Below are 21210 nucleotides of genomic sequence, written 5' to 3' on the forward strand. Positions count from 1 at the left end.
GCCTCAAGTGACACGATGATTGAAACCCTGAAAGACCTTAAGCAGAGAACCCATGCCTGGACTCCTAACCCACAGAAACTGTGAGATAACAAATGTATGTTGTTTTAAGTTTGTGGTAACATTATTATGCAGCAATAGAAAGCTAACATAGCACAGATATATGAGTATTCACATATTCAAAAACAGATTCACATAGAAAACACAACAAATGCATTGTAGACACAGACAGGCATCTAAATAAATACCCGTATTTAAAAGACTAGTCAAGTGAGATGGCCAGAGAGAATGAATAGATAAGTAAATAGTTAAGCGATAGAAGGTAGCCACTGGGAAAGAAAATTGATAGCTGAAGGAGTTAACTGAGTAGAACTGAATGATTTCTGAAGAAATATATTATTAGTATTTGACTTTATAAAAAAATTATATTATAAACATTTATGATTCAATGTACTTTGCTCACCCAACTCATAACTTGAAGAAATCTCTGTGGGTAGAACACATTCTCCACATCTAGTAAAGTGAAATAAGACTGAACTGCATAGAGCCTTAATTGTTGATTTTCTGTTTCATCATCAAAACCTACAAAGAAATTAATATACCATTTTAATTTCTACTAAATTCTCTAAGGACTCTGTAATAAAAACATTTAATTTTAAAATCTTTGCAGAATGCAACAGTTTACTAACCTTCTGCTAGCAGTCTCAGAAAGTTATTGGGAATATCAGGATGCATAACATCTCCTCCTACTGAAAATACAGCATTCATTGTCTGAATAAACCACGCATTATCAGGAGCATATGTGTCCACAGTGTTAAGAACAAGTACACTTCCAAATGCCACTTATTAAAATTATCCTTTCTGTATAAATCTTAAAAAAAAATAACCCTCAGTTCATCCTAGTTTGGCATTTATACCTTTAACTTCTGCCAATAAATTGTTCTCTACTCCAGCTTTATGTAAAATAGGTGCTCAGTAAAAGCTTATTGAATAAACTTAATAAACCAGTTCATGGTGCTTTATCTAGCACCATATATTGCACATAACAGGTGTCCAATAAATAACTCTGAAATAATTGAAAGAAATGTTTCAGCTAACTATGGACAAAAACATAATGGAAAATGATATGCACTTCAGAAACTAAATGTTGTGACATGTCTATCTGAACAAGTTGTTGACCCTCTTTTCTAATCTGTTCTTCTTCAGTTCTAAAATTCTATCATTCTGCTGGCCAGAGCTATAGCACCGGTTAGGACAAAACTATACTTAAGCAATTTCCAAGATACTTTGATCAGCATTATTCATTCATGCAATCTTAGATTTAAACAACAGACATCTTAAAAAGAATGATGAGTAACCTCATGACCTGCAAAGTTCCTTTGACTTTTAAGAAACAAATGTGAAGGAAAGTAACATGTAAATGGAGTTGCAACTACTTCACTGTGACAATTTCTAGTATAAACAGTAGTGTAAAGGATAAATTTTAGCATCCTGATCCCCTCAACAATCCCCTGAAAACAACAAGAACTTTTACTCAGGAAAGAAACTGAGTAGGAAGTAAAGTCAAAGACAAGGAGGGACTCTAAGAGGAATCAGACTGAGATTCCTGTATCCTCCTGCTGATAATACTGACCAATGGAATAAAAAGAACCAGGAAAAAAGTCATCCCCTAGGAAGTCTACACAAATTATTGCTTTTGACAGCAAGAGAGGCTTGAATATCAGGAATGGAAGTTATTGCTGGGCCTCTGAACTCAACCTGCAAGTGACCATGCCTAGAGCAATTATTTTAAAGTCACTGTGTAACTAAAGGTATTTTATGACTCATGGTCCAAACAAAGGATATTTCTCAGCCAGCTCAGCTATTTTGCCAACCAAATTGACAATAATATATTCTTCTTTGCTCTGATGTAAATATTCAAGCATTTTCTGGACAATCACTGTTATATTCTGTGCATTAGTAATTCTGTAAAGAAGTTCCAGAGTCTATTTAAGAAAGAAAAATAAAAATAGTATTATAAAACTATGCATGATAACAAATAAATACTGTAACATATAAGTTTATAACAGTTGATTCTTCCACTTTTATGTAGCTCTACTGGGCAGTTAATAGGTGCTCAAGAAATGCATTTTAACTGAACAGAACTTAAGAAAGGTTAAGACTATTGTCAAAAAAAAAAAAAAGGAATTATAATCAATTCCAAAGTCTAAAAGCCTTCTATTGATATAGATAATAATCATCTGACATCGCTACATGACAGGCCATGTAAAGACTAAAAAGTTAAAAGGTTAATAATCTATTTTCTAAAAATGTAACAGCTTCTTAAACCTACATTACTTATACCTGTGTGCTATGCATGTGCGTGCATGTGTGTATACATGCATACACATATAAAAATCCAGTCTTGCAAAATGCTTTTTCCACACTACCCGAACAACAGAAAACCACACTTGAATGGATTTGTCAGCTAAGGGCAAATGGTCTCTAATGGATGGATAAGGTAGTGCAAGCACTTCAAACCCCAGCAAGGCCTACGTTCAGAATCTCGGGTATCAAGGAAGAACCATTTTACAGCTTTCTCAGTGATGAGGCATATACCTCTTGCTGCCTGAAGAAAGATGAAGGAAGACCAGTACCAGAGTAAGCTCCCATTTGGCTGGCTTTCTGAGGCCCTACATCAGGGTTGTAAAAATATCACAGTTCCCAGAAATCAGTAGGAGACAAAGGGCAATGATGAGAAAGCATCGTTTACTGGCATTTCAGGAGCAACAATATGAGCTGCAGGAGAATTTCCACACATCCTTCTCATCAAACTTGTTCATCTATCTTTAGGGTTCTTTCTAATTTTTCAGTCCTATACCCAGGACTTCAAGTACAAAGGACAACAGATTTTGAATTTTTTTTAAACTGTTCCAGTTAATCCTTAACACCATTTAAAATCTATAAATACATAGGTTCCCCATGTATTTATAACTTTCAACCTATGAAGCTGCTTCAGACATGCTTCCTGTAGACTCTATATGTCACATATTTTAAGATAATCTACACCAAATTTACTTCCTACTCTAAGACCATGAAATTTAGCATTTCCAGGACTGCATGGGGACTGGTATTATGAACTGCATGGCTAGAGGTCTTTTCTGTTAACTCCTTCTTGCCTTCTTTTTCCCTGCTACGAAAGAAAAGTAATAAAATCAGGTAAAAGGGAATCCCAGCCTCAAGCAACAGGTCACTCCATATCCCAGGACCAAAGTTCTTGCCATATGGTTTCTGATGGAGGTTAGAAGTGACAGTGGCATCGAGGAGACAGTACTGCAGTACCTTCTTGGGGCACCACTGATACTCAGTACCCTTCCCCAAAAATTCAAGCTACTTTTCTCACTACAGATCAGACTTCATAATTTTAAAAGTTGTCTAGTTTCCCTTTGACCCTCATTTTTAAATGAGATCCCAATAAATAAATACAGCAATAAGAAAACTGTATCTAAGTCAACCGTGTTCAATTTACTTAACCACACAAAGAAAATGCATGCTCTATGTCTGTTCAAAGTGGAAGAGCAATATAATTATTTGTTACTGTCCCTTGGCATCTTCTCATTTTTCTACAATGTCCACACATAGAAATTAGTACATCTGTAAACTTCCTGGATTCATTCAAGGCAGGTAACAATTTTCAGAAGATTAAAAATATGAATGCAAAAAACATATATGTATATATATGTAGATGGCAATTTCTTGAAAATATTATTTCAAAAATAGTACTAAAATTCAAAATTCATAATCTTATCTTTTAAAAATTATAGTTGTTTAATGTAATACAGTGTTCTCTCAATAAACTACTTTTAATTCACTGCTTTTAAGTAATTTAGATGTTTAGTAGATTCTTTTTATCTTTATTATTTTTAAAATCAGAAATAAAACTATCTACTCTTCTTACCTAGGTCCCATATACCATTTTAAATGAAGGTATAAAGTGATTCTCTACATAAGAATTAACAGATATACCTTCATGGACACCCAAGTAGATATTGAAGCAATTTTATAAAAGGAAAAAGTTGAAAAAAATTAAGTAAATTATACAACTTTCCTTCCAAAAAGTTCAAAACATTTTAGGGATATCTTTATTAATTCTTTCAACATTCCTACATATTCAATAGGGACTGCATTAGCCTAGTTTATAGACGTTAATAATGGAAAAAATTAATCATCATAAATAACTTCTTAAAATTGTACTAATAGGAAGACCTGGGAATAGAGTTCAGGTCTCCGATTCATACAATTCTTGGACCAAAAAAGATATTAATGAATCCTATACAGGTAACTGGACCTAACTCCTCCAACTCATAATTTATTTTTTTATTATTTTTTTAAGAGTGCTCTTGTCTTGACAGCATTTGTTTCATTTTCTATTTTATTTATTTTTAAAACGTATTTATTTATTTATATTTTTGGCTGTGTTGGGTCTTCGTTGCTGCGTGTGGGCTTTCTCTACTTGCGGTGAGCGGGGGCTACTCTTTGTTGCGGTGTGCAGGCTTCTCATTGCGGTGGCTTCTCCTGTTGTGGAGAGCCCATGGGCTCTAGGCGCATGGGCTTCAGTAGCTGCAACACGTGGGCTCAGTAGTTGTGGCTTGTGGGCTCTAGAGCACACGCTCAGTAGTTGTGACGCACGGGCTTAGTTGCTCTGCAGCATGTGGGATCTTCCCGGACCAGGGCTCCCCTGCATTGGCAGGCGGATTCTTAACCACTGCGCCACAAGGGAAGCCCCAACTCATAATTTAAGACCATTATTGTCGCAGATGTAGAGGATGGATTTGAGGACACGAGGAGGGGGAAGGGTAAGCTGGGATGAAGTGATAGAGTGGCATGGACTTATATATACTACCAAATGTAAAACAGATAGCTAGTGGAAAGCAGCTGCATAGCACAGGGAGACCAGCTCAGTGCTTTCTGACCACCTAGAGGAGTGGGATAAGGAGGTTGGGAGGGAGATGCAAGACAGAGGAAATATGGGGATATATGTATATGTATAGCTGATTCAGTTTGTTATAAAGCAGAAACTAACACACCATTGTAAAGCAATTATACTCCAATAAAGATGTTTTTAAAAAATAAATAAATAAATAAAGCATTCTTGTAATTACTGACACAAGTGCTTTTTAGAAAAGTTCCTTAAACTTCAATAGAAAGAATAAAATGCACTCAAAAGTTAAAATACACATGTGTGCACATACACACTGCCCACCATTTTAATCTCTCTCCGTAATACCAACAAAAAGTTTAAAAATTGTAACACTTCACATACATTACTCAAAATACCAGTTTACCTCTCTTTTAATAATGGGATCAGGATGGTCTAAGCATTCAATTATTGTCATCTGGTGTTGAAGAGCCAGAGTGGGATCCTGTTGGATAACATAGGTAAGAGCCTTCAATCCTAGAAGCAAAGATTACATTATAGAAAGTGACATAAAACAAATACCCAGCAAATTTCAAAAACTTTCTTGGTAATTTCCATCAAAAGAACCAATCATCTTACCTAAATATTTGAGATTTATTTTAGGTGACAAAACAAATTTTCCAATGCACTTGGCAGCCTTCTCAAGTAATTCCGATTTAGGATAAATAGAATAGACTGTATGTACACATTCAAACAGAATAGCTACAGAAATAAAATATTATAATGTCAGGGATCATATTAAGGCATAATAAAAGAATATATCTGTGTAGAACTCCTAACAAAACAAACTAATTGGAAGGTCAGTTTTAGTCAAAAATCTTACTTATGGAAATTTTTCAAAGATAAGAACTTTACTGTTTTCAGGCTTTATACAGTTGTTAGGATTACGTTACCACAGTACAATTTAAAGAGAATGATATATATTAATAGATAAGAATGATATATTCAGTCATGCAACAAGTATTTTCTGAAACTTCCTATGAGCCAGACATTGTTCTACTAGTATGGATACAGCGGTGACAAAAACCCCTGCCCTCAAGGAAATCACATTCTAACGGACACATAAGTAATACATTCATTGTTCCCATATAAATAGATACTTCCAACACTCCTTGAATGCTTAAAATAATTTATTCTTAGGCATTTTCTACCACTTTTACATAGAAACTGTATATGTAGTTTATTTCAGTGCAGTTTATTTTAACATAATCATTTCAGGATGCTCTAGCATTTATTTCAAAATAGGGCCACTACTCAAAAATCTTCAAACCACTTTTTAACAATTAACCTCCAAGGATATAGAAAATCTACTGAACATCTTAATAGTGTTCAAATTTGATTTTCTGGTCTCATCAAAGATCTGATAGCTATATTAGATGATCAAAGTGGATACTAAAATTTTTTTCAAACTCTCTTAAAGAGCATAAGTCAAAGAGCTGGAGCTTCGCCATGGTAAAGAAGAATCATTTAGGCACCATTAAGTCCTGCATGTCCTGTGGAATCACAGAATGAGAAGTGAGACACAGAATCAGCAGACTTAAAAACAGTTCTACTATATAGTTGAAGCATATCGTGTCTTTGATAGAATCCACTCCTGCTCTTTTTCCAAAAGCTTAAAACGTAACAAACATTTGTATACAGGATATAAGATAGATCCTGAATATTCAACTAACTATGTTTTACACTGCTAAGCTGCCTATCAATTGATACACATATAAATTTCTGGTAAAAAGCTTTACATAAATAAATACTTTCTAAAGAAGGAGAGAGAAAAGAAATCAGAAGGAAAGATTTTTAAGAAATAAACAACTCTTTAAGAAGGGAACTGACTTTAATTAAAGGAAAACCTACAAAGTAAGTCAACTGAACCTAAAAAGATTCTTTATATATCCAGATGTTATGCTGTAAAAAGTCGTTACTCTGTGCTATGAAAAAAGCTGATTTTATGACTTCACGAAGTAAACAGAGAGAGCCTTAGTCAACTAACTTAACTAATCAACTAAGGCAGGAGTAGGCAACACATCGTTAAACACAGCCCTCAGCCTATCTTTGTAAGCTGTGAACTAAGAATGATTTTTACATTTTTTGAGATATAACTGACATATAAAATTATTACTTTTAGGTATACAATTACATTTTTAAAGGTTTAAAATAAAGGAGAATATATGACAAAAACCTATATGACCGACACAAAACCTAAAATATTTACTATCTAGCCCTCTTTTCAGAAAAAGTTTGCCAAACCCTGAACAAATGTGCTAGTCCTAAGTAAGATTAAAAATGATAATGTTCCATTTTCTATCATAACTGACATATTTTCCTTTATGGATTTCTACCATTTAGAGCTCTATCAAGATGTTTTACTGACAACAAAAGCTTCTCATTACCCATCTAAAACCTAAACTTTTATATTTAGATGCTCGCTCATAAGATTTCTGAAAAGCTAGTTTAGGTAAAATTAATAGTTCAAAAATTGCACTTATTAGTCAACCTAGGCATAAATGAGCTGAAATGAACTTAACAGGTTTTTTAAATTATTTTTAAATAATTTAGAGGCTAATAGCCTTTATTCTCCAACTCTACAAAAGTCTAAGTCCATAAATGAAAAAGCAAGTACTCTGCTGTCTCCTCACTGCAGTGGTTAAAAGAATACAGTAAGTCCCCTACGTACGAACCTTCAAGTTGCAAACTTTCGAAGATACAAATGTGCCCCTGTATGCCAGCGGTTGTACTGTACTACCGTACTTTTCAAGGTACTGTACTGTAAGATTAAAAATGCTTTATTTATTTTTGTGTTTGTTTCTTATGTATTATTTGTGTGAAAAGTGTTATAAACGTATTACAGTACAGTATATACAGCCAACTGTGTTGGTTCAGTACCTAGGTTAACTTTGTCGGACTTACGAACAAACTGGACTTACAAACGTGCTCTCGGAAAGGAACTTGTTTGTACGTAGGGGACTTGCTGTAGAGCCTCTAAGGATTTCTAAAGGTAAAATGCATCGTGGAGCTTTGTTTACTCTTCCAGAGGAAGCCAGGTCCTAATCAAGATACCATCAAGTAAAAAATTAACAAATTAAAAATTAATAACATTCTAACATTTGTGACACTGTGGTTTTATCATAGATATTTTGGGTAGGATTATGCACAAAATTTGAAGAAGTTCTACTGACACTGTATCCTTCAGACTAGACTTTACTTTCATTTTAAATAAGTTAACTACTGTCACCACTCTGGCAGGGAGATGCGGGTACCATGCTATAAGGGTGGCAGTCCGCTCTGCCTCCTTTAACACTTGGAGAGGCAGGGGATGCTGGTTCCTCCTGGATGGGGGATGGAAGTACCCTGCCTGGAAGAGGGAGGGGCACCCCGTTACTGCTCCCTATATGACCTGCATTGAGATTAAGGGGGTGGCCCTGGTATACGTGACCAGTTTAAAAGTCCTAACTCGTCACTAGACTTCTTCTAACGCCACCTCAGGAAAGATGGGAGGGGTACCTCATTATTCCCTGCTCCTGGATAATGTGAAATCCAGGCTTCCCACATCATCTCCACTGGCAATGCCAGGGAGGGTCCCCCTTAACATCTGGCAGGATGAAACTGCAGCTGCCCCTCTTGGTCTTCACCACTAGCCCCATGGGAGGGTTGGGGCACCTCATTGTATCTGGTGAGGGTGGAAATCTTGACTCTCCATTCAGCCTCTGCCGCTGTGGGTGGTCCACAGTTTTTTCTGTGTGATGCTTGACTGTAATAGAAGAGCTATTGTCTAAAAGTTTTCTATCTTGCTAGTTTGCCCTTTTTCCCTTAGTCCTTTGGCTAGAGAGCAGGCTTTTTTCAGGGCACTTTTGTCTGCACCTGTTGGCATTTTCAGACTGCTGGCTCTTCAGTACCCAGTCTGGGGTATATGAGGCAAAAAGAAAGCCCAGGGTACTCACCTTGGTGTTGTTCCTTGAATGTAAAGGTCCCTAACCAGTCTACCTTCATTTTTCCACCTTTCAGAGTCTTATATGTTTATTTTACATATAATGTCCAGAGTTTTTAGGTGTACTTAGTGGGAAAAGTACTTCTATCTACTTTTGATGGTTCTATCCCTTATACTCCATTTTATGTAATTCTCCCAACTTACCAAATAGTTTACTAAAAATGTCTTTCTCATCTTATCAGTACCCTGCCCAAAACTATTCCATACCTCCAGATTTATACAGTATAAAGTTCCTTTGGCTGCCATGGGAGGACCTCCACAACATGGGCTTCCCACTGCTTCACTATGAACTGTCCAAACAGGCTGGCAAGTCACCGTTCTCTGAAACTGTTTTAAACACGCCTGCCTCTGCACCTTCTCTCATGTTCCCTCTGCCTTAGAACCACTTTTAACCTCCCTTCTGGCTATCTTAATCCTATCTTTCAAGGTCCTATTACATCAATAAATCTTTATGTGCCCTGAAGCCCAGAGTGATCTTTATCGCCTCTGGACTCCTGTAATATTTATTGACTTTATCTTCCCTTTGCATTCTGCCTTATACTGATATTATGCTTTCATAAATAAGTTATCTTCTCCATTATACTGTAAATTCCTTGAAGGCAAAGATTATATTTAATACTTCTTCATATCCTCTACATCACTTTATGCAATGCCTGGCACATAGCAGATACTCAGTAAATGCCTCTGATGTGATTTATTTCTTGATTTGACACTAAGTTATAATAATGAAACTTTCATAAAAATACAGTTTAAAAAATATTAAGACTGAAACCCAGTAAGATAACTGATAAAAGTAAAATAACTTTCTCTTCCTTCAATTCAATTAAAACATATTACTCACTGAGTAATCCAGTGCCAGATACTGGGATATGCTGGCCAATAAGACAGACACAGTCCCTGCCCTTATGAAGTTTATAATTAAAATTCACATTTTTAAGTAATAAGATATTTATATTAGGTTTACTAGAGAACACTCTACCATTGATAAACTCACGGTAAGCTATAAACTGTATCAGTACAAATACAGGGGGGGAAATGTAGAACAAAGAGAAGATAAATAAAGGAAAAAAGGGAAACAACAGAAACTAAGTTTCTCTGGCAAGGTGAAACACTGGACTGACAGACTACAAAGAAATAAACTGTTGGCACTGGTCCCAGCAATCTTAATAAAAGAAGGATGTCCTAATGGAGAACATTAAAAAATATTTCCTCAGGTATACAGTATTCTCTAAATCGAAAGTAGTAACAGTGGTTATCTCCAGGAGGGGGAACTGGGTGGTGGGTCATAAGGGTCAAAGGGACACTTACTGTTCACTGTATACCCTTTTGTACCTTTTGAATTCTGAACCATGTGCATATATTACCTATTCAAAAAAATTTAAAAATTAAAGCTGAAATGTCAATTACAGAAAGAAAGAAAAAACTTTCTGCAAGGAAGAAAAGCAGAAAATTGATTTTAAACAGAATTCCTTGAGAGCCTTTCAAACCCTTATCCTAGACCATGATTATATCTCAAGCAAAACTTTTTAATTTACTTTAGCTGCCTCCAAAGATTCTGACACTACTCTGGATACACTGACAGCTCCTAGCCAAACCACCTGCCTCAATAATGATCATCCTTATCTCTGGCACCTTATTCTTCTCATTACATAGCAGGATCCTAGATGATGTCAACTATTCATTATACTATACACTTATAAGGGCAGGGCCTGTGTCTACCTTATTCTTCCCTTAAGCTCCCACACTTACCATGGAGGAATACGTTAAGTCAATCAACTCTTTCCTCAATCTGTACCTAGTTTACACATTAAATTTTTGTTTTGTAGGCATTCAATAAATACTGGGTGAACAAATGAATACACCACACTTATTACCTTAATTACCATTTATACACGCAAAACATAAATCTATGCTTCAAAATTTACTATCCCAATTCACTACCACGTGCATTATTTTTTCCATACTAGTCTTATGCATGCAATCCTTTCTTTTTATTCCTACTGCATTTTTGTCAAGCACTTTTATTACAGTTAAACTAGTTCAATTTCTGCCCTCTAGTCTACTCTGCACTTCTACAACCATTGTTCTTAAAGATTCACAGTTTACCATTGTCTGAAAGAACAAGTCTCCATCCCCTACTTCACGGTATTTTACCAGATTAAGAAATGACTTCTCATTTGAGTTATACCTCTCTATACCTCTTCTACTGCCCTTCTCCATACCAGGTGAGATTCAAACTGTTTTACTTCTATCCTTTAAATATCTCCAAATATCCCAATTTCTTCAACGAGCTTTCTCAGGCTGATCAATAAAGAACTAAGAGTTCTTCCCTCTGGCTATTAAGACTGGAAGTTTTTTTGGTTACTTTTCTCAGTTCTCCTCCCTCCTCCCCCATTTTACTCTTGTCTCTTATCACTAAATTACTTTGTAAAATTGTATTTAACATAAATAGCTATTGTCTCTTCATTAAAAAGTACATTATTCCATATCTATATATTCTTATCTATATCGTACTCATCCTTCAGTTATCTTCTTAAATATCACTTTTTCAGAAAAGCCTTCCTTGTTCTCCCTCTCATCTAAGACTAGCTGCTGTATTCTCCAGAGTACCTTGTAAATTCATTTCTGTAATATTTCTAGTACCTGTCCCCTTCCATCTATTTAGGCTGTGAGCTCAACGATATTATTTTATTCACGACTGTATTCCAAGCATCTTTCACAGGGTCTGATAAATAACAAAAACTTAAGAAATATTTGGTGACTAGTTGACTGATTATTTCATTTAAGAACTGTCTTAAGTATGGAATGGACCTACTAGGTTATCTTCACAGTCAATTAGATGCTTGATGGACATTTTCAATACAGAGACAATTTCTCTTTAAAAATAAAGACTTGAAAAGAGAGACAATTGTAATAGTCAATTTAGGTCAACATTTAAACAATGGCGTAATTTCAAATTATTTTTATTAGTTATTCAATGCTTCCAGTGAAAAATAATAATCCCAAAACCACCGTAAAAATTAACATTTAAAATTCTATTGAAATTTATAATATTCTAACACAGATTTAGGTATAATACTGAAAACATTATTAGTCATTAGAGCAGCATTTACATATGTTACCTACCATATGTGACATTGTGATTTAACTCAGCTCTTCGTAAGGATTCATCGAGAACATCATACATTAATTCACTTGTCCTGTTTAAAAGATATTTTATTTGCAGTAGAATTATAGTATTATAACCCAATAAAACATAGTTTTTCAAACTTCTCTCTCTTTAAAACTGAGGATCTACAGAAAAGAAGTGAAAGAAATTCATTTTATGAATTGGGAATTTCACTTCTTAAAGATTCCATTTGTTCTTTTTCATGAGTTTAACTTCCTGCTTTATCAAAGCTGACTAGTCAATGAAGAGATAAGTCAATCAACTCTTTCCTCAATCTGTACCTACTTAACAAATAAAGTTTTTGTTTGGTTGAACATGCTATCTTTTATAATTTTCTTCGTAATATAATATTTCTACCTGTTTAAAGTTACTACTCTAATACTTTACATAACCAGATTACTCCAGACAGTATATTATCTGTATTTCAAACACTTAGTTTTTAAAAAATATTCAAATACTAGTCTTTCTTTGAGCAGTACCAGGTTCATCAGAAAGAAAATTTTAACTTTCATTTATGTTAAATATAAAGATATTATATTTTGTGCAATTAACAGATTAAAACCATTCCTATGTCTTTATGGTCACTGATTACAGTTATAGTTACTGGGTTGAGGTAGATACTACACAAAAATGCAGTGTTTTATAGAGCCCTAGCACTCTGCCACCAAGCCTTTTCTCCAAGGAAAAGTCCTCTCCAAGAGGCCAGTGTGAAAACTATGGCTTCTCAGCTGATATTTTTGTATGTTTTGTAAACTCAAAAAGCACTAATAGAAAAAAGCACCATCAAAACAGAATACCCAGGGACTTCCCTGGCAGTCCAGTGGTTAAGACTCCACGCTTCCAATGCAGGGGGCACAGGTTCAATCCCTGGTCGGGAACTAAGACCCCATAGGTCACGTGGCGTAGCCAAAAAAAAGTAACAACAAAAACAGAAAAAACCCCGACCCACAGAATACATAGTTGTTTCTTGCAGAGAAACTACACTATAAAACAAACAAAAAGATGAAAATAATCTGGGGCTATACAAATTACATATCATGTATGTTACAACTTTCTCAGAAAATGTCTTTTTTCCCCAAATGTACAGCTGTAAAACTCAATATGAAATGCATGTACTTCTATTGCATCTTAACTAAAGTATAAATATCCAGTGAGAATCCAGAACCATATCCTAAAATTCCTCATTTTATTATGTAAGCATTTCTTGCACAGACAACAACCATATAGTAGACATTACAAATCCTTCCCTCCCTAAATTTGGTAATACTACACTTAGATTATGGTATAGTTGCCCAATTTTAAAAGCCAATGTCTGGCATAAGAGTCATAATTAACCACACGAAATGTGGAAACATTTGCAGACATGATTGAGCTAAATGTTAATAACCTAAGAAGCAGAATGCTATAAAACACAAGAAAATATTCAAACAATACATACAAAAGACCATAAATATAAGACATTTTTCCAGTAAGTTCTTTCAATTAAATACATTAGAATCCTGTTATAAAATAACTTAACATTTTTACTTTGCCACATTGAGCTAATCATAACTTAAGAAATATACGTTAACATAAAATCTTATTAGAGTTCAAACAACAAAGGAGGGAACGAACATTCTAATGTTCCATAACATTATAAGAGAGTTCTACTCTTTATTCATTTAATTAAGCCTAATTTCTATTCAACTGACCTCTCTGAACTCTATTCAACATACTCATCTTTGTACATATTCTTCAAATTCATCCATGAAGGAAAGAAGGAAGATAATGAGTTAATGAATTTAGTAAATTCACTAAATGCCTCCAAAGTTACTTCCTGACAACATATGATGGCATTAAATCCTTTTGGACCAGTGAGGTCTGAATGCATTACTATGAAATTCATGGTTTTACAACAGAATTCTAGTGAACTCCAACTAGAGCTCCAAAATAGGACAAACATTTCCAATGTGTGTGTCTGGTCCATCAACTCCAGGTTTTCACCCTAGGTTTCAATCAAGGTTGAGATTCATAAACATAGAAAAAAGTAAAATAGCAACACCAAGAGTGATATAGCCCAGTTAGCGCTCATCAGGAGCTCACCAAAGACAGATGCTGACATGACACTGAGGAGACATTACTAGGAGCAATAATAGCCTAGAGGACAATCCCTTAGTAAAGTGAGACTAAAGAATTAGCATATAGGAGTTCCCTGGTGGCGCAATGGTTAAGAATCCGCCTGCCAATGCAGGGAAGCCCTGGTCCGGGAAGATCCCACATCCCGCAGAGCAACTAAGCCCGTGTGCCACAACTACTGAGCCCGTGGGCCCTAGAGCCCGTGCTCCACAAGAGAAGCCACTGCAATGAGAAGCCCGTGCACTGCAACGAAGAGTAGCCCCCACTCATGGCAGCTAGAGAAAAGCCCACACACAGCAACGAAGACCCAATGCAGCCAAAAATAAATAAAATTTTTTAAAAAAGGATTAGCATATAAATTGTACCCTACCGTATAAAACAAAACCACATCTCTAAAGTCAGAACCTGATCAATAGTATTTTCTCAAGACAGAAACACATCAGGGGCTCAAACCATGGTCCTTGCTCTCAAGGGGACCAAATCTAGTTGCTCTTGAACAGTTTAAAAAAAAATTCTTAAATAAAAATAACAGGTGTGCACACATGCACACACAGAGAGAGAAAGAATGATAAAGCAAATACAAATAATTGATGAACAGAGGTAGAGAGAGCTCCCTGTACTATTCTTGGAATTTTTCTGTAAGCTTGAAAAACTACAGCAAAATTAAAAGTTACAAAAATATATGTAACTGGAAAGGTACCCATAAAGTTTAATAAAATTACTGCCTAAAAGAGTAATTCAAACAAATGAATTGTTCCAATTAGAGCAACAGGGTAAGCAAACTATAGCCTGCATGCCTAATCTGTCCAGATGCCTGTTTTTGTATTGGCTACAGGCTAAGAATGGTTTTTACATTTTTAAGTGGTTGAAAAAAAATCAAAAGAATAATATTTCATGACACAAAAAGATTATATGAAATTCAAGTTTTAATGTCCTTAAAGAGTTTTTTTGGAACATAGCTGTGCTCATTCATTTACATATTATCTATGGCTGCTTTTGAGCTGTATACAACAGCAGAATTAAATGGTTGCAATAGACAACATATAGCCCACAAAGCCTAAAATATTTATCTGGCCCTTTATAAAAAAGTTTCCCAAGCCCCAAACTAGAATGGTTAAGAAAGTTTCATGGAACATATGGAGCTTCAAAGGTATCTTGCACTGTGAGTAGGACTGAGATAACCAGAGAGCCAGGATTATCCCAGCAACCTGAATTTTTACACTTCTTATAGTGGCTTATTTATCACTATTAAGTCAATTAAGCATTGGGAGAAGCTGGTTTATCATGAAACCTCTAGATGACTAAAGCCTATCAAATTTACCTAGAATAGTTTACCTTTGATCATCTTTTCCTAGAAGTCCTAGTATTCTCAACAGCTGAATTTGTAACCATGGTGCTGGTACACTGTGGTAATTGAAATCTACGGGGAGTTTTCCTCCAACCACTTGCTTCAAAATTGTTACAAAACTCCCAGTCAAGTCTTTATATGCAGATGAATTCTCCTACATACAAAAAACAAAGTAAAGCAAAACAAAAAACTTTCTGTTAATAATAATGTCTTAAAAATAAAATAGACCTGGTTGAAATGCCATATAGAATCTAACTTAATACATGCTCACTTAAGAAGTTTCATGTTCATATTTAAAGAAACAGTCCTCTAACTGTGTAATTTCTTCCACCATGAAACTCCTCTGGCTACCAGATCCAGAGCTGAATCATGCCCCAAAAAGCTTCCACCACTTCCTACTTCCTATACAGTTTAATCACATTTCCAAAGTTCTATAATTACATCTTAGAACCTTTAAAAGCTAGTATCAGCAATTAAAGCAAAAATTGAAAAGAACTGACATACTGAAAAAAGCAGTAATACCTCTACTTTTGATGAAAACCAAGGTCTGTTTCCAATCTCTGAATTTTGTTTTCAAAAGACTTCTCATGTGATTGAACTAAATATGTTCCAGGTGGAAGAGCATAGCCAAAATTACTCAAACATTTAAAACCCCCAAAATCAGTAAGCCTGCTTATCAAAAATTAATTAACTCTATAGTATTTAAACATATTTGTGATTCTGAATGAGTATGCCTTGATTATCTATCTGACTAATCTCTTGGACTGGGGAAATTTTTTTTTCATCTTATTTTTTTTAACTGAAGTGTAGTTAACATACAATACTATATTAGTTTCAGGTGTACAACATAGTGATTCAGCATTTATGTATATTACGAATTGATCACCACTATAGGTCTAGTAACCATCTGCCTGAACTGGGGAAATTAAATACACATTCCTCAAAATGAATGTTAGACTCTTCATTGTAATTTTTACTGTGTATCAAGGACAAATTTTTGGAAGGGAAATAATAGCTCTTTCAGAGTTTAATAAATGTTAGAGGAAAAATAAGATTTAATATCAATTATCTATTTATACCACACTATTTTGGAGCACACAATGCATAAAAGTAAAGACAACCTTCAGTTTCTGTAATTTTTAATTGATTTCAACAGCATATTCCATTTCATTATGATGTATGATGAAATCTCTCACAAGTATATACTTTCAGACACAAAGGGTTTCAGGCAATACACTGGGGTTGAATTAGTATAAACCCGTATCATCATTTAGAAAAATTTTTTACCATAGTATCCAACCCCCCTTCCTCCTCCAACACAGTATCAATGTATGGAGTCAACACTGTAGACTATGCGTTGCACGTTCTCCACCAGCTCTCCTCATTTCTATAAATTGTTATATGTATCCCATGAAGTTGTATAAAAGGGAGGCACTGCTTGAAAAACCACAAATCTGAAAATTTCAACCACTTTCCAGAGCTACCATTTTTCCATGCTTCTTTCGTAACATGAAAAAATTTTAGGCATAAAAAAAGACTAAATCTATAATCTGTCTACAACTCATGCGATCAACAACATGCAAAAATTACTATTAAAGTGTCAATAATACAAATTTAAATGTGACTTAAGCATTTTACTGAAAAATATGAGTTTTCTTTTAATTACATAATTACATTTTTCTAATGGTAGCTACTCAGTACCTGCTCAAAATGCCAACTTACCTTAATCATCCTAAGGTATATGTGCAAGGATGCAGCCATGACCCCAACATCTCTGTCACAAAGTGCTTTCCGAAACTTAATATGGATATGCTGTACTTGATTAGGAGCGATAAGATAGAATTTATATAATGCTAGGACAGCTTTTCTTCGTATAATCTCCCTAAAGATAAAAAATAAAATCTAAATAAACCATCTGAATTATCAGGCATTTATTAGTTTGAAAAGATTATGGACCAGATGATTGTAAAATACCAGCTGTTACCTGAAGCTAAAAAGAAAGAATTACACATTTATTATTAATTTTTTATTCTAATCTACCAAACTATAAAAGCAGTTATCTCTAGGAGGTAAGACCTCAAGAGACTTTAACTGTCCATGTTATGTATTTCTCTAGTTATAAAATTTTTTGGTAACAAGCATATATTACTTTTGAAACCAAAACAAACCAGGAAAGATAAATTCGTTAATTCCCTAATTCCATTTTTGAAAACCATATCTGTAGAAATTGGGAAAAGAATCAACAGTAAATTTAAATGAGTGAGAGGTAATTTCTGCCAATAACATTAAACAGTCTCTTCATCAATATTAAAAGTCTCCTTAACATTCTAGCTTTTCATATTTCTTTTTTTACATCATGGGCAAGCATACTCCAAATACTTGAGGGGGGGCAGGGGAGTATAAGGGGGACTTACATTAAAAGATGTTACTCCTCTCCTTGCCCAGCTCATGTTTCAAAAACCTCATTACAATGAAGAGGAAAGTATACACAAGTCTTGCACTTCATTTGTAACAGATAATGTCTAGCACACAAGAAGCAAAAATAAAGAGTTGCTATCCTATGAACATAATGTAGTTTCCAAGGAATTATATTCTTTGTTTTTGTCTCTTATGCCTATTTCCACATAGTTCATATTTGCAGACTATGCTGGCAGTGCCCACAACAGCAGTACAGAAGTATTTATTTTCAGGGTTCCTTAATATGTATTTCTGTTAACTAAAATCATAGAATCTCAAAATTGAGATTATTCAATGCAATCCTCTGTGTTTCACTCAAGAATACTTTTTATAAGATTCCTAACAAATGGCCACCCAGCCTCTGCATTAACAAGCAACCTACTATCTTCCTAGGTAAACTATGTCATGCTGGAAAATTCTTTTCACATAAAAAGAAAAGCAGATTAACAAAAGATTTGCCATTAGTATTAATACTACAGTAACTGTAAACTATATCCCAATGTATTGCTATTGGGCATTAACCAATATGAGTTCCGGGAGAGAGTAAGTAAATGAGGTGAGGGAAAAGAATACAAACTCTGAACAGGCTCAGGAATCCCTAGGTCTGGCCCAAAGTGGTGGCAATAACACAAGATATCAAAAAACCTGGATTCGGGCTGTGAATTTGGCGTGCTGAAATATAACCAGGGATTCAAAAGTCGAGTCCAAGCCCTGTCTCATAGCTTCGTTGTGATATCTACCGGTTTATCTGTAGCTCTGTCCCACAGCTCTGTCTTTAGCTCTTTACTCCATAGCATGGAGTTAGGTATGGCCATAATTGCAAAAGCAGAGTTTCAGAAAGTCTAAACTCTAACTGGTAGAAGACAGGAAAGGCCAGGACTTGAAATGACAGTAGATGGGAAGCAATAAGGAAAAAACTGAAAGGGTAAATGGGAAGCAACAAGGAAAAAATTCAATTCTTTGAAAGATTTCATACAAAGGATAAGTATGGCTACCAAAAAACAGTGGTGGTATGGAAAAATTTCATAAAAATATGCTCTGCTGTGATCATATCAACCTCTAATTATCTAAGAAAGGTTAATATTTTATTTCCAGTAATTAATTTTCCATACCCATCATTTGTTCTAAACACAGATTTGATATAAACAAAATATTACAAGTCTGAAAAATCTCTGAAGTTATTCCATAATTCTTAGAAAAAGCTATCATTTTTAGCTGAAATATTCATGGTCCGAGATTTAAAGAACACAAACCATAAAACAACATTTTAAAATCTTAGAACACTAAAAATACTGACTTAAGCCTATGAAATATTATGAGTAACAAAAGAAATCTTTATCAAAAATGTATATATAACTAAAATACTGCAATCACAAAGGAAAAATGGCAAGTGACTGTAAACTTTTCCCTAACTTTAAAGATTATGAAGTTGAGGGGCTTGGTTAAAAACAAAATAATTCCAAATGTGGTGAAAAAGTAATCAAGTTGAGAAGGAGAGAGTTAAGGAATCATACAAGATTAGCAAAATACAAGTTAAGGTTCATTTGGATATATTCTGCTATAAAACAGAATTTGAAAGCTGCAGTTTTGATATAAAGCATCCCCAATACATTGAAGGTCTATGTTCATAGCACTTGAACCATTTCCATATGTTTTCCATTACTTCACTTTATCCTCAAAACAACTCTGTGAGAACTAAGGATCTTCAACCAACCCCATATAGCCAAGAGAAAAACAGGACCCCTGATGGTTAGCAGAAGAAGTGGGAAGAAAGCCAAGGATTCCTGATGCTAAGCCTCACTGACTCTCAGTTTAACTTTAGAAAGTTGCCTAACATTTTTCTAAACCCACATAAAAATAAAGGACAATAAAGGACAAATATCAGGGATTTTTGCATTATACCTGGCAGTCAAAGAATATCCTCTATCCTGGTAGCATTAAGTTAAAGTTAGAATAAACTTCTGAGTATAAATTTTCCTTTTGAAATACATAGTGTAGACACCTATCCAAAAAGAATTTACTTACTTAGAATGTTGAAGTTTATCTTCTATTAATGGAAGAACAGCTGGAATCATTTCTCGAGGGAAAATCTGGCTGACGATAGTAAGTGCCATACATACTTCTACTAGGTTAGTGCTCTGCAAGTCCTAACATTATTAAGCAAAGAAAACATTCAGTGCAAATTCTGAATCTAGGGACATTGAGCTCAACATTGCAATGGTCCTACACACTTAATAGTTTTCTACTAACGTTTTAAATTAATTTGTACATTTAGGCTTACCTCATATTTTATAGGAATATCCCTGTTTCATTTGCCTTAATAGAGTCAATAGATAAAGATAGCCAAAAGGCAACTGAACTAAAGGAGACTGTACTTCTGTCCTGACAATGACCAAAGTAGTCTTCCTTATTACAGCCTTTAAGACTTTTCTAAACTAGTAACAGAATAATTTTATGAATTCTTCTTGTTAATCAACAATATGAGTGGAAGTTTAAAAGGAAGCAATTCTTGAATATATACGATAAAATGCATGCATTCATATATACTTACATAAGCACAAAGTTTACAAACCGTTCTAATAGAACCCAAAAGTACGTTTTTGAAAGTTTGCACAAGTTTAAGCTATGAGTAAACTTAAGAGAGTATATAACTTAATTCAGAAAGTATTGATACTACACACCCACACACACACTCTCTCTCTCACATATCAAAAGACTGAAACAAGATAAACATGAAAAAGGTCAACAATTCAATTATACTTCATTACCAATTTTGTTTAAACGTTTAACAGGAAACAATACTGTGTATGCATTAAATTGTGTTTTTATTATCTGTACATTTCAGTTACCCAATTAAACTCTGTTCTTCTTTAAACTGACTTTCAGAATTTAAAAGACTTCAATTATTCAGTTTATATCACATCCCTTTAAAACAGATCCTAGAGAAAAAGACAACAGCATGGAAGATGCATCTGACTGAGAGTCTGGAGATCTGAGTTATAATTCCAACTCTGCTTTTTTTTTAATGTATTCTTTTACTGAAGTATACTTATTTATAATATTGTATTAGTTTCAGGTGTACAGAACAGTGATTTAGTATTTTTGCAGATTATACTCCACTATAGGTTATTACAAGATAAATGGGTATAATTCCCTATGCTGTCCTTGTTTATCTATTTTAAATA

The 21210-nt window shown here is 34.5% G+C and overlaps 1 protein-coding gene across 1 annotated transcript in view; it reads right to left on the reverse strand.

Annotated features, from left to right (window-relative positions):
- AP4E1 (adaptor related protein complex 4 subunit epsilon 1) overlaps positions 1–21210 on the reverse strand; it is a 70900-nt gene that overhangs the window by 39218 nt on the left and 10472 nt on the right. The window contains exons 5-13 of the mRNA XM_030842874.3: positions 20051–20172; positions 17291–17450; positions 15556–15722; positions 12063–12136; positions 5534–5656; positions 5322–5431; positions 1843–1982; positions 687–799; positions 461–579 (exon numbers count right to left, since the gene is read on the reverse strand). Coding sequence (XP_030698734.1) covers positions 461–579; positions 687–799; positions 1843–1982; positions 5322–5431; positions 5534–5656; positions 12063–12136; positions 15556–15722; positions 17291–17450; positions 20051–20172 — 1128 coding nt within the window. The remainder of the gene's footprint in view (positions 1–460; positions 580–686; positions 800–1842; positions 1983–5321; positions 5432–5533; positions 5657–12062; positions 12137–15555; positions 15723–17290; positions 17451–20050; positions 20173–21210) is intronic.

The sequence above is a fragment of the Globicephala melas genome, chromosome 2, assembly GCF_963455315.2.
Source record: "Globicephala melas chromosome 2, mGloMel1.2, whole genome shotgun sequence".
NCBI lineage: Eukaryota > Metazoa > Chordata > Mammalia > Artiodactyla > Delphinidae > Globicephala > Globicephala melas.